This window comes from Lepidothrix coronata, unplaced genomic scaffold, assembly GCF_001604755.1.
Source record: "Lepidothrix coronata isolate B3197 unplaced genomic scaffold, Lepidothrix_coronata-1.0 Scaffold42, whole genome shotgun sequence".
NCBI classification, from domain to species: Eukaryota; Metazoa; Chordata; class Aves; order Passeriformes; family Pipridae; genus Lepidothrix; species Lepidothrix coronata.
Genome location: NW_016690222.1, coordinates 3,534,338 through 3,559,674, shown reverse-complemented (window position 1 = coordinate 3,559,674; position 25,337 = coordinate 3,534,338). Strand labels below are relative to the sequence as shown.

Sequence of the window (25,337 nt, the reverse complement as noted above, 5' to 3'; positions counted from 1 at the left end):
TGAAGCTCAGTACTGAGCACAGTAGTGGACGGAGCTCTAAACTATGCCACAGCCTAAACTGATGTAACTTCTGCATTTTGTTCAGAGTCAAGTTGCTCTCTGTAAATGCAGACTTGGAGTACTGCTACGCTTCTGAGGTGTCATCCTTAAGTTGTTACACACAGAAAGGAAGTCAATTACAAGCAGTCCTGTGGTTTCGGTTACACTTGTGAAAGCTGGTGACTGCTTCAGTAGATCACAGATGTCCTTGGTATTCTGAGGAGTGGTGAGCTTGTGCATGCTGATCTAAATACGAAGCTGGCATATTCCTGTCCACATGCTTGCATATGATTTTATCAGTCAGAAGCACCTTGTGCTCTGAACGTTATTTGTGTACTTATTTTCATGGATGTTTGTCACTTTCAAAGTTGCTTTTCTGTTTTGGCTAATGAAACAATAATACATGAATATTGATCAAAAGGCTTTCTGATAGTTGACTGTTACTTCTAATAGAATAAAGCAATAGCTTTCTGAAGAATAGTATCTCTTCAGACTGCCTCTTAGTATCTGCAGATCCAAAGTCTGATTTAGCATGCTTGCCAGTCTTGCCTGCCATTGGCAGGCAGTTCTTACAAGAAGCTGTGAGTCTTCAGTAAAGGTGTTTGAGCCTGAACTGCTGGAAGATGGTGTGGAGGAAGATGTCTCTCACCTGTATGCCGATGCACAGCAGCTAACTACTTTCTGTTCTCCCCCTGCCTCTCTGCTAACAGAGATACTTTGGTTTCAGTCTGGGGTCAATCAGTGCTTTTCAAACAAACTGTTAGTGTTGGAACCCAGGCTTACAGAATTGCTGAGTGCCTGAATAAAGGTATATCCAAACCCCAGTTTTTTGGGATGACTGGTTAGATCACGTTTATGTTCAAACTACAATTGCACGTAGTAGCATCCTCTCTGAGGATTGTGACACCTCAGAGCTTTTGATGCTGTTAATGTTTCATTCCTAAAATGTACAGCAAGAATTTTGTTTCCTGCTGATGTAGGTCTCAGCTCCTATGCAATTGAGGCTTTCAGTTGCCTGTGGATTAGAAAAGAAAGCAGCATCTGAGCATCTGTTTTAACATGCTGCTTTAAGTGAGACGGTAACGTGACAGTTGGAGTGAGCTTGAGGAGGTCTCTTCTTCCCATGGAAGTGTGGGAACTAGAGGCTTGTGTAGGTTTTGTTCCATATTTCTTATGGAAAGAGGAAGGAAGAACAGAGCTGGGTGATGACTATGAGCAGTATCAAATATTCCTCTGTATGCAAACCTTGAATATCTTATTGCTTGACTGCTACTGAATGGGAGAGGATTTAGCAGCAGATATACTGTGGTCTTGCAGAGGCTGTTTGAACAGACTTTCGAAAGTTAATCCACAAATCCTATTAAAGTAGACCATGTTTTTAACCACCTTGCAATAAATTAAGAAGTCAAGGCAGTGCAGTTAACATTGTCACTGAATTTTGCTTTGTTTTATTGGTCAAATTGTCTTAGTTCTGTTCTTGCTCATGATTGTCTGAGGCTTATTAGTGGTGCCTGCCATGCTTCTTCATACTGCCTCTAGTTGCATTGAAGCTTCATCATCATCACACTGAGTTTAAATCATGCCAATGGATTATCAAGCTTCTTACTTGTTAAAAAATTAAAAATGTCACTCTTATTGAGAAGAAGAATCTCTTTGATCCAGTGTAAATTCCGAGTGTAGATTCCAGTCATTTAAGACAGCTAAACCCACATATTTATCTTCAAGCAATCCAGATGGTATGAGATTAGCTGCACTCAGCTTTGGGGTACAGGTAAAGGACTTTGATTTGGGAGAAGGGCAATTTGTCAGCTTATAAACTTAAAGTTGTAAGCTTTCTTCAAATATGGGCTTAATCAGTTCTGTTTGTTCTTTCAGAAAAAAAAGTCACTGCAAACAATTGTTTTGTTTTTAAATATCATCCATGTAGGGAGTGGCAGCTCTCAAAGCGATACGTAGCTCTTAGATTTAAGAGAGCTGCATGGTACCTTGGCTAGCATCAGTGCTGGAACTCATAAAACCTGAAGATAGCCTTTTGATAACACAGGAAATATAAAAGGTAGAAACCACATGTATCATCTTTCTGCCCAGTTTTCTGACTTCTTTTAATTTTAAGACTATATTACTTGGATGCAGTATAGTTTTGCTTGCCTTCCATAAGGGGATAACAGGCTGGGCAAAGCTCCAACAAGTGTTTTTAGGATGAAACATTTTGGCCTAGGTGCAAAGCTGCTATCTGCAATGATTACAGATTTGACTGGCTTTCTCCTTAGTGTAGACATAAACAAAAATGGAAAGGGGGAAGCTGGTAAATGCGTTTTATAGTGTTCTCTATAGTTTAAGCCAATCTCTTTGAAGAATTAAAATCCAGCTATCAAAAAAAGTAGACAGGCTGGAGTTACCATGTAAGATCTAAAAGGACTTGGTGTTTAATACTAACCAAAATAGGTTTGAGCAGGAACATTTCACTGGCCTGAGCTGGTGCTGATCATGACTGAAATGTGCTCCACCTTTCCCCTTCATGTCAAGTGCTGCGGAGGAGAGGAATATGCAGTGACGCAGCACTGACCTCAGTCTTCATGCAGCACACAAGCTGTGCTAAAGGGAATGGGAAATGGAGGGGATTTGCACCGAGGCAATAGATATGTGCTGGGTTTGTCTTCAGGCAGTGCCAGTCCCGAGGCATCAGTGGGTTCTTTGTTAAGTAGATTTAAGATTTAGTAGAGCCAGCAATGTGCACTCGCAGCCCAAAAAGCCAGCTGTATCAAAAGCAGTGTGGCCAGCAGGTTGAGGGAGGTGGTTCTGCCCCTCTTCTTTGCTCTGATGAGACCCCCACCTGGAGAACTGCCTCTGGCTCTGGGGTCCTCAACATAGGAAAGACATGGACCTGCAGGAGTGGGTCCAGAGGAGGCTCACAGAGGAGGACTCGAGCATCTCCCCTATGAAGACAGAGTTGAGGTTGTTTAGATTGGAGAAGAGAAGACTCCAGGGAGACCTCATTGCAACCATCCAGTTTTTATAGGGGATTTGTAAGAAGAATGAGGACAGACTTAGAAGGGCCTGTAGTGATAAAACAGGAGGTAATAATTTTAAACCAAAGGAGGGCAGATTCAGACTATGCATAAGGAAGAAATTTTTTAGGATGAGGGTGGTGAGGCATTGGAACAGGTTGTCCAGAAAGGCTGTAGATGCCCCATCCCTGAAAGTGTTCAAGGTTGGACTGGACAGGGCTCTAAGCACTGAAATAGTTGAAGATTTCCCTGCTCATTGCAGAAAGGTCCCTTCCAAGCCAAGGCACTCTGATAGACTCTTTCTCATCTTGTGCCAATGCTATTTGTATAAATGGCATAAAGGCTGAGAAGCTGATAAATAGAAGCTGGTAGGAGGAAGGAGTGAATTGTGCTTGAAACTAGTTGGTAACAGCTTTCTGTTGGAGTCCTGTAGCCCTTGTTCCTAAGGCAGTGACTAGTTGTAGTAGCACCTGCTGTTGTACTGCTTAAGATTGCAAGTGTTTGCTAAAAGGCAGGAGTGTGATTAGAGATATTCAAACACTATCTTGGATCCAAACTTTCAAACTGGAAGAACCACAAGGATCATCCTCGGTTGCATTGTCTTCAGGTATACTGGTATGTCTGTATACCTTGTGCTTGAAATTAGCCCCTGTCTGTTGAGCTTCTGTGAAGCTATTATATTATGATAACACCCTTTCTTTTTTTTTTCCCCTCCATTTTTAAACCCTAGGTGACTTAGGCTTGCTGAGTGTTTCTGAAAGTCTTCTGGAGCTCAACACTACACGTGACTGCTTGCAGCAAGGCAGTAAACACCAAATTCAAAGCAGTATTAACTTCCTGTGTGGGAAAACACTGGTAAGTCTAAATCCTCTGCTCTTCAATGGAAATAGAAGGTAATTCTAACTTGCTTTTTAGGGATACTTGCTGTATTTTTGGAAGTACTAATTACTGAACTTCCTAGCTTTAAAGAAAAGCCAGTTATGTTTTAGTGTTAAGGTCATGATTTACTTGGACTTTCAAAATTCAGTCCCAGTAGCAAATAGTTGCAGATCTGCAGTTTAGCTCTGATCATGGGCTAATGTTTTTACAGGGATTGCATTGTAGTAGTTTATTAGCGTAATATGGAGGAATGAGTCAACGGTGTACAGGGTGCCATAACAATGTGAGCTGTTGTTTAAATGTTGGCTCTGCCTCAGCTGTGGACCCTAGCATGACTGTTCAATAGAACAGCATTGAGGAAAATGGCTGACCTCTGTTGTGGGTGAGCATCGTTGACAACAGTGAGCGTTAGGTTTTGTCTTTACGTTGTTGAACTAGCAGTGCTTATACATCCAGCTGAGCTTCTGAGGAAGTAGTTGTTTGTGAGAATCTGCTTGATGTGATTGGAGATCCCTGAAAGCTTTCTAGGGGTGTGTGTTTATGCAGTTCACTTTGGAGTTACACCCCCCACATGCTTAAGAGACAGCACAGCTTGGTTTTCTGTACAGACTGTGATCAGTTTACATATTTATGTACCAGAGAGAAGTATTTATTAGTGCTGCTGTTGGCACTGACAGTGCTATTGCACACCCTCTCTTGGAAATCTAGCCAATTCAAACAAAGTGCCAGTGCAGCAGAGATTTAAATGCTTCCTGTTCTGTTTTAGCACATGATTCTCTAAACTAAATTAAAAATTATTGCTCAACTTCAGCTGTAACACCAGATCATAATCTTCAGGCTTGTTTTTTAGGTAGCTTAGTTCTAGTACCTGTTCTTCACATGACCTAGTAAAATGATTTTGTAAGAGTGTCTGGAACAACTTCTTTCCTCGCCTTTTATGGCAGGGTTAAATGGAGAGGCAATCAGTTTAAACATGCTGAAGTGTTTCTAGCTGAGGTGATGGAAGGCAAAGTGAAAAATTTGATTGTTTTCTTTTCTCTGAAGTAGAACTGTTGAGTTGAACATGAAGTCCTGAACCATGGCACAACTGCCATCTTGAGATATATAAAAATGTGTATAACATGAGCCTGTAAAAATAAGTAGATGAGATCAGAGGTATTCTTTCTGTGTAGCAGAAGAGGCTGCTAATCAGTTGTTTTTGTGGGCTAAAAGAGAGGGAACATGGTAAACATGCATTGTCTTTCTGTGTTCACATACTTATATGCAATTCTATTGGTGTTTTCCTTTTTAGTAAGTAGATGTGACTGATGCTTCTACCACTATGAATTGGCATCGTGAGCACTTCTAAAAGATGTAGTGCAGTTACTGCATATTACGACTGGCACACATTAATTTGAGTATTGGTGCATATGCAGGCTAAGGATTTGGCATCGTCCATCTTCCTGAGTTTCCCAAAAAAGGCTGTTAAATAACAATTTGCTGTTAGCAAATGCTATTAAGAAACTGTATGCCTTGTTCTGTGGCGTGCTCATTTTTTCTTAATCTCTTGAATGAACTTCCTATTGTCTTCTTACTGTAAAATAAAAGTGAAGTCTGTTTTTCAAAGATGGATTTTTCCCTCTTTAAATAGGGTACCCCTGAGTTTGTAACAGCAACAGAGTGTGTGCACTATTTTGAATGGAGGACCTTTGTGGCTTGCAAGAAAGACTTGTTTAAACCTGTGAAAGAGGTAATCTATGTACTATCCATGCAGAAGTTACTCTTTACATATTGGATGACTTTAACTTCCTGCCCCTACCCCAAATTAATCCCAACAACTTCATAAACCTATGTTTATATATAGGTTTGTATATATAGGTATATAAAGCATATACGTTGAGGTTGGCAGAGATGAGAATTTTAAATAACTCTTCAACATTTTCTGCACACAGGATGGTTGTTTATGGTAAAACTCTTCTAAAAGCTAGAGCAAAACAGTCTAACTTCGGATGCCTGATTTTAAGTCAACATGTCTAACTTTGAGCTTCCAGAAGTAAAAACCTTCTCCACATACTATTGGGGCTTCATATATGCCTGTTCATAACTTCTCCCTACTTGTGTAGCATAGTTTGCCTGTAATTTTTTGTTGTTTTCTAGGTCCCTTGCTATGTGTTTGATGAAGATTTGAAGAAACATGACTTGAATCCTCTCATCCAAGTTTCAGGACACTACTTGGTGGATGATTCTGATGATGATTCCTTGTTCATAAACATCTGCAGGGACTTAGGTGTGAATGCTTGCTTGTGTCACCTGTCAGTGTATAACTTCCTTGTAGTGTGGCTCTCTACCAGGGTCTCTATTAAGGTTGTCCTATGTCCAAGGATCAGTATTTTAAGACTTACACTATTCGTTCAAGCTACTTTTGATGATTTGAAGGCTGCTTTCTGTGAAGCCAAGTCTTACTCCCCAAGTATTGAGGTGGTCAGAGATACACCCCTTCTGAATAGGCAGGTACTGTTACACTGGACTGAGTGGAAGAGCACAGCTTATCTTGTATCTGTGTCTGTTTGCTGCCAAATAGAACCAGTATGGTTCATAGGGCTTCATGCGCTCTAAATCTAGTACTTTTGACTCCAGGTTCCTGATGAACGTCCTGAGGTGCATCTCTAATACTGTTTAGGTGCTTGCATAAATACTGGTGGATAGCTAGCATTTTGATATCAGTTGAGAGCTGTATACATAAGGAATTAAACCAGCAAAATCATGTATTTGAAACTTGCTGAAAAGGCTAGTTTATCTGTGTACTTCCACTGTGCTTTTTACTCTGCAGTTAAATAGGTATTTTGTTGCCCCTGTTAAGGGTTTTGTACTTCTAGTTCTAGTGACAGGTGTATTCTCTTAAACATCCCACTAATCTGAAACTTTTTGCTGTCAGGTTTGAATCAGATGACTTATAAGAACCAAAGAAGGAGAAGAGCCTTCCCTTTGAGGAGGGGTTACCTGTCAATTGTATCATTTTAGTGTTGTGAGGGGGGAAAAAAAAAGAAATATTTGGCATGCTTCTAGAAGTTTTCAAAGCCCTATGTATCCAGCATCTGTACAAGCAACTAACTGCAGCTACTTAGGCACAAAGGATGAATTTGCTGTCCAAAACTGGTGCAGCATGAACATAAGCACTCCAGATTTAGTTTTGTCAGTCTCACATTTTCATGTAGCCCATTTTTTAAAAGTACTTTTAAACAAGGTAAAGCAATGAATGATAAGTGAACCCACAGATAAAGTGGCAGGATATTTCAGGTGGTAGAGCAGGGCTTAGAAACTGAGTTTTATAATCTGTTTTCTGTGTTCTATAACCAGGAAGTTCAAGTGGAGAGACCAAGAACTGCCCTGTGGGCAGTGCTGCTTGCTTGTTACACAAAGGTCAGGCATATGATGTTGGTCATCCAAAGGAACAGCTGAAACTCCATGGCAAAGACAGGTATGTAATTTTTGTGGTGATACTACTGTGGACACTTCTCAGTCATCTGGGCTGGAAACAATATTCTTGCTAACAGATGAGTCTTCTAAAACTTAACAGTAATACTGCTCCAGTGCTGAAGCATTGGTGGGAAAAAATTCTTCAGATACTGTCAGAACAGTCTTTTTCAGGCCTTCTGTTGTACTGCTATAACAGATCAAAGTTTCTCCTTCATTGTGAGACTACACAACTGAGTGTAGAACTGGTGTTCTCTGCCCACAAGCAGCAGAGTGAGATTTGACCTTGTCTGCCTGCTGTCTGAGGGCCCACAGGGTTAATGTGTTTGGCTCTCAGTGGTTTTATGCACTGTACTTGACTCGCTCTGCTGCCCAGAAGTACTTTAAAAGTTGAGAATAGGGCCAGATGTTGCCCTTCTGTGTCTTTTGCATTAATGAGTTCTTAACAGAAGAAATCGATAAACAATGCAAGGCTTATTATCCTGGGTGGCAAAGCTGGGACTACAAAAAACTGTTTCCTTGTTGCTGCTTCTGTTCTGCTTGCTGCCTTTTATGCTGGAAATAAATTTGAAATAAAAACAAAACTGCAACAAAACCAAATCACAAGCAAACAAAAAAACCCAGCCAAAAAAGCATTCAATCCAATGTGGCTCAGGGGACTTACTTAGCATGCTGATCTTTGATCTTCGGGTCATCTGAGCCCGCTTACCTTGTCTGTAGGGTCAATAGTACCCCATCGACTGCTGCAGTACTGTTTTATCTCAGATGCAAGCTGAAGAAAACAAGCAGAATAAACAAATAATAGGGAGGCCAAAGGTTCTGACCTGTCTGTGATAAGGTTGAGGATTTTATTTTAATTTACAAATGAAATTGTTAGTCCTTGTTTCATGCTGGGTGAAAAGCCCTACAACCAAGTGGCTGACATGTTCTGTCCCAAGGCAGAAGCTTATATCTGAGCAAGCACAACCTTATCCTAATATTAAATGCAACTAGTACTCTATAAAAGTACCTGACAAACAGCCTTTATCTTATTCCCCTTTAGAATTAAAAAGCTTTTCATTGCTTGAGGAATATTCACTGTATATGCTCAGTCAGACTAGGGTGACCTGGGAAGGGAGTAAGGCAGTTATATATCTGTGTCCTCAGGTATAGAAAGGCCAGTTGGAGGTGTGGCTAACCTGAAGCCAGACTGTCACTCTTCTGCGAGCTTTCTGGCTGTTAAACTGTATAGAACATAAATGCTTAGTTGGAAAGTTGTGTTGATCTCCTTGCTCTCTCAGACAAGTCACCTTGCTCTTTGTCTTTCCTTGTCAGATAATTATCATGTTTCATTCTCCTGCCTCACTTGATCTGATCCAGTTGCCTTGCTCCTCTCAATTTGCTGATGGGTTCATCTTGCTCTTAATTCTGGGGGTAGAATGGAAAGAGTTTATACATACAGAGGTGGTAAAGTGTAGGAATGTGGTAAACCGGAGTGGTTATTACTTTCAAAAGCTGCAAGACTGTTTACCAAGTCTCCTCTCCAGCAGTTTGAGCAGAAAGCTGAGAGTGTTCTTGTGACTGTCAGCTAAATTCTTGCTACAATGTGTGTTAAAAGGCATTCAGCACAGTCTTAACTGGGGTGCAAGAGAATACTGTATTAAGTAATTTTGCTGGAACTGTTTGCGTCTTTGTTTTTTGTTAACTGTAAGACTGAAGGAATGAGAACCCCCATAAAAGATGCTTTCAGGAGTAGGGCTACTTTGGTATGTTCTTCCTGAGTATCTATCAAGGAGTGGGCAAATAGCCTTCTTCTGTACAGTTCACAGTGTCTTAATTGTTTTTTTTGGTTTGTTGTTTTCTATTTCTAGGCTGGTATTGAGTTATGAGAGAATATATAGTGATGAAGAAAAGCCAGACTTCTGCCTAGGCCATAACCCAGCAGTGACAATCACTTTTGTTTGTCCATCAAAGAGGGGAGAAGAGGTAACTTTGCTGTTTAACTGTTTGACTTTTGTGTGCATTTTTATCTTTCATTTTAATTCAGGGCTGAGGAAAACATAAATATTCATGGATTGTAGATTATGAAGAGTGTGAAATCATAAGTATACTCTTAAAGTTTTCTAAAACTTAAGAAATAAACAAGAACTTGAATAAAATTTCCCTAGGGGTGTGTTGTCTCTTAGTATCAGTGAATTTGGTTGTCCCTTTATGGGTTCAGATCTTTCCTCTGAGGATGGGGTTAGTATATTGTTAATCCTTGGCACGGAGTGCTTGCTATTGAGCACTCATCCGTCAGGCTGGGCATGCTTATAGCTGTTGCATGTAACTCTTCTTTATTAATCTGTCCTTCCTCAGGGGAAAAAGAAAAGCTAGTAAGTGTTACTGCATAGCAAAAGTCACTGAGCAGCCTCCTGAATTCTTTTTAATGTAAAGTAAAATCTTTAGTGTTAAGCCACAACTCAATTTTTGCAGGACACTGTTTTAGCCTAGCTTCAGTGCAGTATGATGATCACTTTGTTGTGATGCTGGGTAATTTCAGCAACTTTCACAGCTTGAATTGGGCCAAAGTGACTATTGCTAATGGTCTGCCATTTCATACAGTGATGCTTTTTGTTGCAGTTTAGTGAAGGAGGAACTCTTGTCTAGCTAATTCTTGGTTTAATGTTCTGTCCATCATCTGACCTGGATAGGTACCATACTTCACCCTCATTGCTGCAGAAACAAACCATAGGCTCTTGTCTACTGTGACTTTGTAATGCCTTGCTACAGCTATGCACATTTGTAGTATGGTAGTATTACTAATGATACTTGTGCCTGTAACTTACCTCATATATACCTGTGTATCTGCCAGTTGTTCTAGTGGATGGCAGAAAGACAGATTTATGATTTCTAACGTTTCACTTCAAAGTGAGGAAAACTGCTTCTCCCAGGATGTGCAAAAATATTTCGCTGTAGAAAACTCATCTGACAGAAGTGTTGGTTGAAGAGTTCTCAAATGTCTTTCAGTCTTGATTTGGACTGAGGGAATCAAAGTTGCTAAAACACCAGGGTCTAAAAGTCTGCTCTGCCTTCAGAGAACACTTGATCTCTGCTCCCCTCATTGTGGACTTCTCTGAGGCAAACACAATCCAGGCAATCCAAGCTGTGCTTAGCCATTTGGGCTTACATCTCCACTTTTCCCACCACATTAAGTAAAAGTGCTTTTTAAAGCACTATTACTTCTGCTGTCCATCTGCTAATGCCCGATACTTCTGTTTAGACTTCAACTAGTTTGCCACATCATTTATAAAACCTGTTTTATTTTTTTCTCAGCAGCTGTGTCTGAGAGGTTAGAAACAATGTTTGCACATCTTAAGCAATTTACAGGTGAAGTAGTTGTTACTGATCCTAAAGGAATGTGACACTATTGCTTTAACGATTATATTTCAAATAAGTCTACTTATAACTTAAATTCTGTTCACTTCCATATCAGAGTGCAGGTCCCAAACTCACAGCAAAAACCAATTGCCGGTATGAAATTGAGTGGGTTACTGAATATGCCTGTCACAGGGATTACCTGGAGAGTAAGCACTGTCTTCTTACTAATGAGCAACATGATATCTCCATTGATTTAAGACCGCTTACTCAATTTCCTGGTAAGCTCACTATTTTTCTTTTTTGTTTGTGGTTGTTACTAACCAGTTTTGCGGTTCCATGTTTAGAGACAAGAAAAATGTCCTCCGTAGATATTTGGAGTTTCATGTCTGTTCTGATGCGTGTTAGAACACTTTCCTGTTTGTCATTTATTCAGAGTATGTCACGCCATATGTCGCCAAAGATGACAAGGAGGAGTATTACTTTTACTTGAACGTATGTGGGAAAACTACTGCAGGTAACTGCAAGGACGGCACAGAATACATTTCATCTTGCCAAGTAAAACCTTCAAGTAACCAGCAAAAAGTGGCAGGAAGATTTCAGAACCAAACACTAAGGTGTGTAAAATGCTCTTTAGTCCTTCTAACTGGTCTGATTTGACAGATCTTTGTTTCCTACTTTGATGCTCTTATTTGTCATGTAAGCAATATTTGACACAAAGTGCAAGTATTTTTGCTCATTTTTGGCAGAAAAACTTTAAATGTATACCAAGATAGCGTTAGCAAATAGAGGAGCCAATGAGGTGTGCAGAGGCCATTGTCTAGACAGGAAGAGACTTTCACTGACTTTTTTTGTCAGAATTGCAGATTGTGCTGTACTGCCTCTTGCACGCCTTGAGTTTTCTGTGTCAGGTGGCAGCAGAAGAAGCTGATTCTCAAGGGGCATATGTGGACAATAGTTGGCATGAGATTAAAGCAGAGATTAATTCACCTAGATATGATCTTCCATTTTTGTCTATAAGCACGTGATCTTCAAGGAAGTAGGACTTCCTTCACCTGCAAAAATAGCCACACAATAAACTAATGACAATACATATTCCACCACACCTAGAGTAGCTTTAGAGCATTCTTTGAACTCTATAGAAATTAATGAAAAGTGACCAGAAAACTCAGTGGATGCAAGCCTTTGTTGCAGTAGAAATGTCAGTATTAATGTTGAACAAGCATTTGTTTTCCCTTAGAGTGAGAAAATTAATTAATAAAGGAGAGTGTGGTTTCTGTTATGTGAAGAACACTGTGTGATTGTGTCTGATCCTATGTTTCTGTCTAAAACTGGCTTTTTACTCAGATACTCTGATGGGGATCTCACTTTAACTTATCCAAACGGGGATGCATGTAGTTCTGGCTTTCAGAGAATGACTGTCATAAACTTCGAGTGCAATGAAACAGCAGGTGAGTTTAACAAGCTGTGGTGGCTCTGCTCAGGATTTGACTTCTGTGCTTGCTAGTAGACCTTATACTCAAAGGAATGCTTGCTTTGAGCCACAGCTAAAACACAAGAAAAAAATATTGTTACAGTAAGCACTAATTTCTGTTGGCTGATAGAATTGTTTTGTGCTTGTAGTAGCACCGCTAGTATAAATTTACACTGAAGATCGAGAAGATGGAGGTATGAAAGAGTCTTTTTTTCTCAGCCAACAGTAAAATATCAGAAACACAAGTCCTGTGCAGCAATTAATTTTTTTTTTTAATCTTCCTTGCTCATTAGTAGTCCTTAAATCTCCTTCCTTATCTCTTTCCCCCACTAGAACCCTTACATCTGTTTATCTATTTTCAATGTTAAGGTAACGATGGTAAAGGAACTCCAGTGTTCACTGGTGAAGTGGACTGCACCTACTTTTTTACTTGGGATACAAAATATGCATGTATTCAAGAGAAAGAAGATCTCCTTTGCAGAGTTACTGATAAAAGAAAACACTATGACTTGTCACCTCTTACCCGCAGTTCAGGTATGGCAATCAAAATTAGCTTTCAGTTACCTTTGTCCTAAGTTTACATGCCATCTCTGGTGCAGTTCTTTAGCTGGACATCAGTCAGCTTTTGCCGTTCTTAGTGAATTTCTACAATGTTTTTTACATCCCTCATCCCAAAAGGATGAGTGCCTTGTGAAAGTAGCCATATCCATGACTGCCTTGGTTGCCGCCATCTTAAGTGGTTTTAACTTACAGCATCACAATTTGGGTTGAAAGGGACCTTTAAAGACCATCTAGTCCAACCCCCGTCATGGGCAGGGACACACTCCACTAGACCAGGTTGCTCAAAGCCCCATCCAGCCTGGCCTTGAACCTCCCAGGGATGGGGGATCCACCACCTCTACGTGAAACCTGTGCCAGGTAGGGTTCACCATGGCTCAGCAGCTCCTGCCCAATGGCTTGTGCAAGGGGGACACCTTTGGACCCATTCAGAAGATGCAGGATTTGGCAGCTGTGGCTTCATGGAGCAGATACAGGTGTAACCTGAGCTGAGATCAGGGCTTTTGTGTGCTGGAGATGCGCTGAAGGAGAGGTCATCCCACAGATGTGGTTCCTCTGTAATAAGAGGCATTTTGGCATGGGGAGGCAAGAACAATTAAGCCAGATGAACTGTTCTTAACTACCCTCTGTATTTCAGAGTTGGCCCAGAACTGGGAAGCTGTGGACAGTAGCTTTTCGGAGTTAGAAAGGAAACATTACTACATCAATGTCTGCCATAAAGTGTGGAAGAGAGGAGGAGCTTCCAGCTGTCCAGATGGTGCTGCGATTTGCTCTGTAGGTGAGTCAGGGGTTTTGTTTGGTGGTATTTCTGGAGGTTTTTTTTATTCATTCTTTTTTAAGGCTCTGAAGGCTTGGCACTTCCTCTGCAAGCGGAGTTGGCTGCCCTGAGTGCCTTCAGTTATATGAGGAAACAGAAGTTAGGAGCATGTTTCTTTCGTGCTCTCAAAGACTCTAGAAGAAATAACTAAGGAACTCCAGACATTGTAGCATGGTTTTGGTGAGGTAAAAACACACTCCTAATGATAGGCTGTCTTTATAACTAGATGAACGGAAAGGCTTACTATCTTAATAGTCTAAGCTTCACTTCTTTTCAGAGAAACGAATGTGATGTATTTATTGTCTTTACAGATAAAGAAAACAAGAGTAAGAATCTTGGAACATTCGTATCTTCTCCTATAAAGGTTGGAGAAAATATTCAACTTACCTATTCAAATGGAGACAGCTGTGGTCCTAACAAACAAATCAAAAGTGTCATCACGCTAATATGCAGACCAGGTGAGAACATCCGCACCCTGTTCTCTGATCCAGCTAAAAACTGAAGATCATATAATAAGCGCAGATATGAGTGCTATGTACTAGCATGTGCTTTTGTCTTTTATCTCTTTCTTAGCAGAAGCTAGAAGCTTATGGTTTGTTTATTAGGATGATAACAATGTAATTGTAGGTATTTAGTTCTATTTACCTTTTATACAACTGCTCTTTGAAGCTGCACAAAACACTTTCTTTCCCTTGATGGGAAAGACTGGTTCTCAATGGAGATCAGATACTTTAACTTCCAATAAAGTATCCAATAGGTTTGGTTTGTGTCTAAGTTGCTGACAGTTATGGAAAGCAGAAACACTTGCAGAAATTATTGTTGTTCATCTTGATATAATAGCCTGCTAGTTTGACCATCTCCTAGGGAAATAAACCTATGTTCCTCTACCTCAGCCTGAGGAATTTGAAACCTCCAAGTGTGGTGGCTGTTAGGAACAGGTTATGCACTACTTCTCAATAGAGCGATTACTTTATAGTAAAATACCAGGTTTGTGTATCAAAGCAGACATTTTTTCAAATATTGTGATAGTACTCAGGAACAGATTGAGCACTGCATCTTCACTAAACTTTTATTTTGGGGAGGAGGATGCGAAGACTTTGTGAAAAAAATTTTAGTTCTATTTTCAGAGCGGTGGTGTTTTACCAGTTAGTCTTGGTCTGCTCTTGGGGAGAAGCTAGTGTTCTTAGGTTTAAATTCCTAGTTCCTGTTGGCAGCCTGGCTGTCTGTATGCGTAACACATTGCTCTTTTGATACCAGGTGATCTAGAAAGTGCTCCAATCTTGATGTCTGAGAGTAAATGTTCATATGCATTTGATTGGTATACTGCTGCTGCGTGTGTCCTGTCTAAAACTGAAGGAGATAGCTGTCAAGTCTCTGACCCTCAGGCAGGTATGTATTTCTGTTCAGCAAACTGAAAGGTCATGAAGGATAGAACTTGTGCCTCAGCACTGAGTCATTTTGATACTCAAGAGCAAAGTGAGTTCAGCCTAAGTTTAGGCACCCACAGGTTTTTTTACATGCATATGGAAGATCAGAACAGCACGAGCTTAATATTCCCCTAGTATATGTAGGAAAATAGATATAATGTGTATTTTACTGTAGTAAATCTCTCTCTATAAGAAAATATGCTTTTAGTATGTCCATTTTTTTTCTGGAACAGTAATTACATAGAAGGAGGCTTATTCAGGGGGAGGTGAATTAGCTGTGTGACTGGCAGAATCAAACCCTGTGAGAGATGGCAGGATAAAATTGAACTGATAAAGTTTATTCCTTACTCATTAGGCTTCTCTTTTGATTTATCACCTCTGGCCAAGAAAAATGGACACTATATAGTTAATACTACAGAATACTTGTTTTACATAAACATCTGTGGCAGTGTGCCTGATGAGCTGTGTCACACAAAATCAGCAGCATGCCAAGTAACGCAAAGGTGAGTAACTCTAGTTCTGTTGTCTGTAGTAGATCTCTTGTTGCATGATATGTTGTCTGTGTGCAATACTGAACAATTTGCATGCAAAATAATTATTGTGCTGCCTGTAATAGGTTTTGGTAATTTACATGTAATTTGCAGTAATTACACTGCCAGCTATTTCCAGCAAAGTGCACAGACATGTAATCTTGCTTACAGCTAGCTTTTGAGATGGAATGTACCCATTACTCCCCCCTATGTTTTCCATAGGGCCTGTAAGCTGTAGATTAACTGCTACAGCTGTATTAAAACAGTTTACAATCCAGAGATTCAGGATCAGCTGTATTCCAAGAGCTGGCCTAAAGAAGCACTGCTGTGCTTGGGCGGAGTAGTGACTGTCTTATGCAGAGGTGGAGCCCAGAGCTTGGGTATTGCACCATATGGCCTCCAGTTGTGCCAGTGGAGGTTTAGATTAGATAATATGAACATTTTCTTCATGGAAGGAGTTGTCAAGCATTGAAACAGGCTGCCCAGGTAAGTGGTGGAGTTGCCATCCCTGGAAGTGTTCAAAAAATGTGTGGATATGGATTTGAGGACATGGTGTAATAGTGAACGTGGTGGTGGTGCTAGGTTGACAATTGGACTTGATGATCTTGGAGATCTTTTCCAACTTCAACTACTCTTTGATTTCCATTACTAAAACTCCTGTGCCCAGTGTGTACTGCTACTCCGACAGTATCATTGCTGTTATCTTCTACAAACTATGACTGAGATGGTATCTGTACACTTCAGGTTCCAGGTCAACCTGTTGCCAGAGGTATGCTGTACTTGAGTTGTCTCTGAGTTACCCTCCAGCCAAGGATAGTTCACTGCAGACCCTAAAAATGTTCTCCAGAGGAAAGTGATCAAGCTAGGTCTGATAGAGCCAGTGTTAAGTCAGAGTAAAGAAACACCTAGCTGAGAACTGTTGTGCAGTGCTAGGTCTTCCCTGTGCAGTAGTTACATGAGGCCAGTTTGAGCCCAACATTAGGGTGTCTGCAGTTTGAATTCTACTTTGGAGAATGAGAACTTGATGTTTTTGTCACTTGTTTAGAGAAAGGAGTGTTAAACTTGTCTGGATATCTAAGCAATATACTTTCCTTTTCAAAGAACGACACCTGTTTGTGTTTTATGTTTACTTTTGGCAGCATCCTATTCATCCCAGCTCACTTAGGTCTAATCAACCTTATTTAATTATTATATCTTATTATGCTATCTTCTATAAACCTACCTGTGTGATTACTATTTTTAAGACTTCTCTTAGAGACAGAATTAATTTTGCATTCTGTTTAGTCTCAAAACACACTTTTTCTTTTCCAGTAAGGATCAGTTTTGGAGTCTTGGACTGCCCAGTTCCAAACTTTCATATTATGATGGCCTGATTCAGTTGACCTACAGAAATGGTACAGCATACAATGATGAGAAGAAAACACAGCGATCTACCCTTATAACTTTCCTGTGTGACCGTGATGCTGGAATAGGTCAGCCTGAATATCAGGTAAAAAGTTCTATACGAATAAAGGAAGGCTATCCATAAAAAAATACTGGCAATAATTGCTGCTAGGTCAGTACAAGGAGAGCTTTATATGTGGAAATAACCAGAATCTATAAAGCAGACTAAAAGAAAGTTATTTCTCTTGTTGCAGCCATAAAGCTTACCTTGGTCACTGAACAGTAAGCTGTTTGCCTGGATCTGGATTCCTGATTCACTCTTCACTTTCCTGTAGTCTCTGGGCCATATAATTACTAGTGCTTTTGACTGTCTTGTATTTCTAGCTGAAAAAAACCAAACTGGCAGAAAAGTAACAAGTGGTAGGACTGTGTACTGTAACACAGCAGACAGCAGTTACATTGCTCTGCTTCTGTTACTTTGGGAAAGAGTAGTTTTGATGACACGGCAGATGACAATCTCTATAACAGGCCAGACCTACACGAATCAGTGTGAGAAGGTATATCCCAAAACCAAGGGGAAATAATAGGCTTAATATATAAAGGAATAATGAGTCACAGTGTTCTGTGTGGAAAGCCTCACGGACCTATTCTGCTGATTTTTAGGTAGAAGATAAGTATACCTACAACTTCAAGTGGTACACTGAATATGCTTGTCCTGAAATGCCACTGGAATGTGTTGTGACTGATCCCAACACCATGGACCAATATGACTTGTCAAGGTAAGAAAGTAACATGCAACATAACTTGGCTATTCTAGTTTAGTGTTCTGGGTGATAGCATTGGATGAAGTTGATTTCCTGTGCAGACAGCACTAGAAACTTCATCTGTTGTGACAGTCTTAACTGTAAGTATGTTGAAATGAAGATGGTATTTCCCTCTAGTAAGTTGACTTGCTTCCTAAAATGAAAGTTGACTTTTTGGGATGGTTTTGTTTATAAAAACTTACTGCCTTTTCAACTGTGCTCTGCTTCCCAGGAGTATTCTTTCTAATTGTAGCACTTAAACATGAGGGGGAAAAGTTACTTTGAAATATCTTATGGTAGCTCTGTTTCTTGAGACTGACAGAGAAAGCTAAAGAGACTATGAAAAATATGTGTATTTAGAGCAGAACTTTCTCGTCCTGCTCAGATTAGCAAAATCTGAGAAGAGAGGTGAAAATTGGTATGCCATGGATAATTCAAGACCAAATGAGCTCAAGAAGTACTACATAAATGTCTGTCGACCATTGATTGCTGTCCCAGGATGTGACCGGCGAGCATCTGTCTGTCAGATGGAATATAGACATGATTCTGTGAGTAGCCTTTCCATCCCAGCTCAGAGCTGGTTTGCCACATAAGTGACATTAAGGGGTATGCAAGACAGACACATGAATTCTGGCTTCTTGTCCAAAAGGGTATTCTGTGTCCATAATGATGGCATAATCATAGCAGAATGGTAAGACCTCCTGTCCTCCTCTTTAAAGGCTAAAGTTTTAATTTTTACAGTGTCATGTTTAACATGCATGATTCTTTGCCCTGTGTTGCAGAGGCAGACAAACTACATCTCTCCTGTATGAGTTGCTGGGGCCTCAGAGACTTCTAGCATTGCTTTAGAAACAGGCTGTTCTTCTGGATATTTTATTTTGCTTCTGACTTGTTTTAGATTGAACTGTAGAAAAAAATGTGTTTAAAGATTCTTTGTCACCTCCACCCATCTCTCCCAAACATTTTTTGGCTCTGAGGAGTAGATTATGCAGCTGTTCCCAAGCAAATAAAAAAAAAAAGAGGGAGGTGATGGTTATGGGTTTCTACTTCTGTGTTTCCCTGAAGTGTAACAACTTGTCATGGGACTGATAACAGCTGAAAGGCTGAATGAACACTTTGCCCAAGGTCTGACTGCAGTAGGGAGAGCTGCAGGGAAAGTTGAACTAGAAGCTCACTAAGCTGTCCTAATTCCTTGTTTAAAACACCTTCCCTCCATACTGTTGAAGAAGCTGGTCATTGCCATCATGGCACTTGAGCTAATTATTACTAGTTCCCTGTGCTTGTGATAGTCCTTGTTGCATAAGGCTGTGTACTTGACACGCGGAGACACTTAAGGGCTTCATTACTTCATTGCTCAAGACACTGGAGTAAGAAGTGAGAACGTTGTGTCAACCTAAATGCAGAGTTGTTAAACTTTTAAAAAAGGCAGAAGTCTGTGGACAGAGCTGTTTTGGAGGTGTATTCTTCTGTTTGTTGCTGCTACGAAAAGTAGCTTCTTAAAAATAGGAGACACCAGTTATCTAGAAAAAGTGAAGATTACTTTGGACCTTGGTAGTAACATCTACTGTTTTCTGCTAGTGATTTTTAGGCTTTGCTAAGCATGGCGAATCCCTAAGGTCAATGCTGAGAACACATGGAGGCTTCCACATACTGTGTTTTAAAAAGCTGTACAAGTAAAATTCTACCTACTGCACAAGACATAGGTCTCCCTGAATTCCTAAACTATGTGGCTCATGAGATGAAGATGGCTGTTGTGAAGCACTACGAGCACCTTATTGTACTAAAAATAAGAACAACAAAGATCAAACCATGCCTGCTTGTGTAGGTTGTCTTAAATACGTGAAACTTGAATACAGAATGGGAGAGAAATGTGGGGGTATCTACACCTTTGTTATTTTCAAAACTCTCAACATAACCTTCTGTATACAAGAATATTGTAGTAGGTGTTTTCTTTTTGATTGTATCTGTAACTCCTCACTTGAGTTTAGAATTGCTGACATGCTTTTCTTCTAGGTTTCTTACTCTGAAGTCACCTCTATTAGCAACCTTGGTGTTGCCAGCAAAGGACTAGTAATTGAAAGACCCGGACACGTTTCTCTAACCTATGCAGATGGCTCTGTGTGCATCAATGCTGATGAAAAGAAAACTACTTATACCACCACCATCCACTTTATCTGTTCCAGGGGCACTCTTGTAAGGACAAATGATCTTTCAGTTATTACTTCATCGTAGTAGGTTTTCCATCCTTTAACATGAAGCCACATGAAGATGTGTAGTATACAGCAGATTTGTGACAAGGGAAACTTCTTGAGGATTTAAAACAGACGTAAAAATAAAGCTGATGTAGATGCTGGAGAAGAATGTCTCTTGGACTAAGTATTTTATCTTAAGTAATAACTAGATAAAAACTTAACAGCCTTGGTGGACAGTCATATTTCAAACTAGTATAATTAACATGAAAACTACACCGGGACTCAAAACTGAAGAGTTACTTACAAATATTGTGGATCCTCTTAAGGGGAAGAATATCGTAAGGTGAATCTTCAGGCTGAGGTTCTGCATCCTTTGTAGCTTTTTGATTGTAGGATTCTTAAATCTGAAGTTTTTGCTGATACAACTCCACATAGTGAAGTTTAGACTGAGAGGATCATTAGACTTAGACTTGCACTGGTTTTGTGAGTCTGCAGTTCTTACTCCCGTCACCTGTTCTTTAGCCCAAGAGGTGTGGTGAAAAATCTGTGACTTTGAGGGGTTATGAACTGCTTTACTTTTGTCTGAAAACACTGAAATAAAGTGTACATAATTAATACTCCTGTTATCCTGTTACCTCAGCTAGCAGACTTCTGTTACTTTACTTTTACTTTTTTTTAATAAATCACGGACTATGTATTATACTCCAAAACTCTTCAAAGCTTAAACTGAGGCAAGATCTGGTTATGCTTGTCTAGATTCAGTATTGAATTTAATCTGAATATTTGGATGTCCGATTCAGTTCTTGGCTAATGCCTGATGACATGTTAAGTGTTTAACTAGACAAAGTTTTCAGCGGTGACCTTCAAAATAAATAGGGGCGAGGGAAGCAGGGTGGGAATTGTGTGCATTTGTAGTGAAGTCTTTTAGAAGAACCTGACAGTTTCCAAGTGGTATCTCAAACGTGAGAAAGTGTTGGTTATCACGCTTATTCTGGTCTTCTCTCTGCAATCTGTTTCCAGAGTAGCAGCCCAAGGTTTATCGCTATTCTAGATTGTGTGGCCACTTTTATATGGGAAACTGAGGCTGCTTGTCCAATCAAGGAAACAAAAGATGATTCACAGGTGAGAAAGGAAGAATGTAAATGGTATTTGTAGTCTCAACATCCTCTTTTCTTCTAGCACTCCTGATTACTGTGCTTAAATGACTTTTGAAGAAAACTGACTACAGTGAAGTCTTAGGTCATGATTGAGTCTTGTGATACCTTATTGCTTTCTTTTTGAAGTGTTCCTGAAATGTGTAACCTCTGACCAAAGTATTCAGGTGCTTTCTCTTGAGAACAGTTTACTTGCTCCAGCATGGAATGTTCCATTCCCTTACAGTGTTGCTAGTCAAACTGAGTCTATATGTAAGGGTATATGTATATATTATCCTTGTTTTGTACAGATCATCAAAGGAGACTTTTCTTTTTTCATGCTAAACTACTCAGTTGCTTCTACTTTACAGGTCTCAACACAAACACATTAGTGTGGAAACAACTCTCAGTTAAAATTTTCTTTCTCTTAGCTAACCTGATAGATCTGTTAAATGCCATATTAATATGATGGTATGTGGCTTATGTCAGCGGACAAAAAGAACTGAATAAATGTGCAAAAGAATTGAATGAAGTGTTGCTACTGCCTGAGCTGTATTTGGATTGACCAAATTAAGTTGCTGATTGATATGCAGGCTAGGAATATGTGTAAATCACTACTTTGGTTCTTGTAAAAAGTTAGAGGTAAAACTTAAACAGAAGAAATGCAGAAGGAGAAAATAATTCTGTTATAAATTTTTTTCCAGTCCTGCTCTGTGCGAGATCCAAACACCGGCTTTCTGTTCAATCTGCAGCCATTAGCTTCTGAAAAAGGCTATATGGCTACTGGCAGTGGGAAGAACTTCTTGGTAAGGATTTTGATTGTACAATCTGTTGCTTATGAGTGCTGTTTTTGCATTTTTTTTGTCTTGCTTAGTGAGCAAGTGGAGCTTTGACTCAGTCCTTTTATGAAATATGAGTTGGCAGGAGAGCATTGTGCTTGAGGGCAGGAATGGAAGATAACTTCTTTCACCTCAGATGGTCTTAAAAGCATTGAACTTCTGATTCTTAGCAAACAAAAGGTAGCCGCGCTTTTCAGGCTATGCATGATTTTGCCCTTATGGACTCTGTTGCCAATTTATCTGTTGATGCTGAAGAAATTGATAGGGGAAGCCTAGAAAGGGATTTAATCTGTCCATATCAGTGTTTTTAATGCAATATGCATGTATCAGTAGTCCTAGGCTGTCACAAATACTACCATAGTAGTCTCTTTCTTAGTGTGAGAATAAACTTGCTTAACCACATCCTGCACTTTTAGTGGGAAGAATTTGTGGACCCTCTAAGCTGGAGATTGAGCGTATTGTTACTGTATTATAGTTGAAATGTCTGTCATTTCCAGACTGCAGGACAACTATGTTGTTTGAAAAAGTTATTGGCAAGCAAGTTTTACTGATATAGAAATGGCTATGTGAACTTAATTTCTGCAGTTAATATTATGTACATCCACATGTTTTCAAAACTTCTAGCTAAACATTTGTGGATCCATGCCAGATTGTGGTAAAATTGATGGCAAAACAGCTGCTGGATGTGAAGCAGAAAATCTGACATTGGTGAGGTTGGTGGAATTGGACAAAACCCTGTATCTATCCAGTGAAGGGTTTCTGACTCTTACCTACAGAGGTCCTCTTCGTGTGGAATTAGGTGAGTTCAGGAAATATGAAGTGGAAATGGATGGTCATATTGTACAAACTTAGTGTGAATGGTCAGTATTCCTTTGTCAACATAGTGAAATCTCTCTGGCTTGGTGTTAGTTGCTTAGATAAACTAGCTCATATGGAAATTTTAGAAGAAAATAAAATCATGTAGAGTGGTAATGGCTCAGTTTTCAGTAATACATGTGCATTTCAAAACTATAAAAAAGAGACTAAAATACAGTATATATGTTATTTTTTTCTTACTGAGCAGATGAAAAATACTGGTCCTTGAAAGGAGAAATGGACAGTCAAATTGGGAAAACAAGCAAAATGAACTCTGGCTCTTTTTCTGAGCGAAGTAATAGATTTAAGCTTCAGTTTCATTAATAATGTTCTGTAAAGTTGATTCATATCTGAAAGGTCATTTTTTAGTAAGCGTGTACTCTCTTGCATGGAATTTCTTAAACAAGTGCTCTAGTACTTCATGTATGCCTACTTCATGAATTTTAAGTCTCGTTTGCGGATAAGACTAATGAAAAATGTGTATCTAGCTTTTAGATTTTACCTGCTCTCCAATTGTACTGAAACTGAGCTTCATAGAAAGGAACAGGACACCTTAACAACAGAAGATTTTGGATTCAGGAACCTCAAATGCTTCTACCATTTTGATAACACAAATGGTGTTGACAAATTTTGATGACAAATACTACTCCCTGACATAACTGTCATTTCTTGAGGACTAAACAGAAGTTAACATATCCTGCTTAGATAGCATCAGTATTATTTGTTCTGCAGTCATTACACTGAACTTCTTACAAACAAAACCTCCAAACACAAAACTTTGCTATTTGTGATGTAATTTAGAGGTTGCTGGTACTGCTGATGATATTTTATAGGTTTTCTGTTTCTTCAAATATGTTGAAGACCCAGGGAACACAGTTCAGTAAAAGGAATTATGTTCTTGAAATGTGTCAAGGCATTTTGGTGTTCTATTTGGAGAGGCAGTTGTGGTTGCTAGGCAATTTGTCATAGCTTTCTAAAGAAGGCTTGCATATTTACAGCTAAAACCCCATAAAATATAAGGTACTCTTTTCCTTGAAGCAGCGAGTAAAAAGAAACGGTTAGAAAATTCTGAAGTCAATTGTTAGCTTGAACTTAAATTCAAATATTCCAAACTGAACCATCAGCAGATAAATGTTTGTTTTACAGGAAAATCAGACACGTTCGTGGTGACTTTTATTTGTAATGATTCGTATCCTGGAGAGCTTAAGTTTGTGCGTGAGGAGGTAAACAGTGTGCTGGACATCCATGATACTTTTTTTGAGTTTCACACAGCTCTGGCCTGTGCTCCTGCTCCTGTAGACTGTCAGGTTACAGGTAAGTATCTGGAATTTGAGAGGGTTCTATCCAACAAATGTTGGAAGGATGAACTGAACAGCAAACTTTTTCTCAGAGGAGGGCTTTAAGAATACCTGTTGTGAAGACACTTGTAAGACTTAAAGTCTTTGTAGAAGTTGTAGGGTGGGAGAGGAGGTAAGTTGTTTGAAGCAGACTTAAATGACAAAGACAGGCAAGAAGCTAATTTGGATAATGACTTTGAAAATATTTAGTCCTTATCGTGACTGGGTACTGCTTCAGCCCAGCTCTGAAGCAAATGAGTTCATTTTTCTTGGCTTCTGTAAAAATGCACCTGTTAGTTGTGGAGTAATTACACTTGGGAAGTAACTGTCAAAGGAACTGTGTTCTGCGTTTGGCATAGTGATGTTTTGGTGGCAACAGTCATCATCATCATCATCATGGCTAGGTTTCACGAACGAAGATTTGGGGAGGGCTCTACCCACGTTTGTTACAGGCGCGCTGGTGGCTAAAAAGGCCAACACGAGATAGACATGTCTGATTGCAAAAGGCACAGCAGAAAGACTCCTTAGGTGGTATATTCTGCAAGACATAATTCTTTCTGCGTCTTTTCTCCTCAAGAGTGATCCTGCGTGCTTTCTCAAAAGCATCAGCGGCGTTATAGATGGTGTGTCTCCAGACCTCCCGATTGGAGGCCAGAGTAGACCAGTTATGATGATCAATCTGGCCAAGGCTGAGATGTTGTTTCAAGGGAGTCCTTTTATCTTCTCTTTGGAGCTCCTCTCTTGTGGCAGCCAGTGGCATGTTCACCATAAAGCAGGATCTTAGGGAGGCGGTGGTCCTTCATCCTGGAGACATGCCTTGCCCAGTGGAGCTGTGTTCTCAGTAACATGGCCTCAATACTTGCGACTGCTGCCTGTTCTAGAACAGATGTATTAGTCACATAATCTGACCAGTGGATGTTTAGGATTGTACGGAGGCAGCGCTGATGGAAGTGTTCTAGGAGACGCAGGTGGTGGCGGTAAATGACCCATGATTCGGACCCATATAAAAGAGTAGACAGCACAATGGCTCTGTAAGCACTGATCTTTGTACTTTTCTTCAAGTGTTTATTTCATCAAACTCTTTTATGAAGCTTTCCGAAGGCACTATATGCCTTTGCTAACCTGTTGTCTATCTCTCCCTCAATCTTGCCATCTGAGGAGATGAGGCTACCTAGGTAATTAAACTGCTGGACTGATTTGAGCTCTGATTGGCCAATGGTGATATGGGGATGATGGAAGACTTCCTGAGGTGCAGGTTGATAGAGAACTTCAGT

The 25,337-nt window shown here is 39.9% G+C and overlaps 1 protein-coding gene across 1 annotated transcript in view; it reads left to right on the top strand.

Moving 5' to 3' along the window:
- IGF2R (insulin like growth factor 2 receptor) overlaps nucleotides 1-25,337 on the top strand; it is a 57,529-nt gene that overhangs the window by 8,137 nt on the left and 24,055 nt on the right. The window contains exons 3-23 of the mRNA XM_017813710.1: nucleotides 3,778-3,902; nucleotides 5,557-5,655; nucleotides 6,063-6,192; nucleotides 7,263-7,383; nucleotides 9,230-9,344; nucleotides 10,834-10,996; nucleotides 11,152-11,332; nucleotides 12,063-12,166; nucleotides 12,559-12,723; nucleotides 13,385-13,525; nucleotides 13,876-14,022; nucleotides 14,822-14,953; nucleotides 15,347-15,494; nucleotides 16,833-17,010; nucleotides 17,568-17,683; nucleotides 18,093-18,255; nucleotides 19,721-19,900; nucleotides 20,920-21,021; nucleotides 21,737-21,838; nucleotides 22,496-22,670; nucleotides 23,873-24,040. Of these exons, the coding sequence (XP_017669199.1) occupies nucleotides 3,778-3,902; nucleotides 5,557-5,655; nucleotides 6,063-6,192; nucleotides 7,263-7,383; nucleotides 9,230-9,344; nucleotides 10,834-10,996; nucleotides 11,152-11,332; nucleotides 12,063-12,166; nucleotides 12,559-12,723; nucleotides 13,385-13,525; nucleotides 13,876-14,022; nucleotides 14,822-14,953; nucleotides 15,347-15,494; nucleotides 16,833-17,010; nucleotides 17,568-17,683; nucleotides 18,093-18,255; nucleotides 19,721-19,900; nucleotides 20,920-21,021; nucleotides 21,737-21,838; nucleotides 22,496-22,670; nucleotides 23,873-24,040 (2,955 nt within the window). The remainder of the gene's footprint in view (nucleotides 1-3,777; nucleotides 3,903-5,556; nucleotides 5,656-6,062; nucleotides 6,193-7,262; nucleotides 7,384-9,229; nucleotides 9,345-10,833; nucleotides 10,997-11,151; nucleotides 11,333-12,062; nucleotides 12,167-12,558; nucleotides 12,724-13,384; nucleotides 13,526-13,875; nucleotides 14,023-14,821; nucleotides 14,954-15,346; nucleotides 15,495-16,832; nucleotides 17,011-17,567; nucleotides 17,684-18,092; nucleotides 18,256-19,720; nucleotides 19,901-20,919; nucleotides 21,022-21,736; nucleotides 21,839-22,495; nucleotides 22,671-23,872; nucleotides 24,041-25,337) is intronic.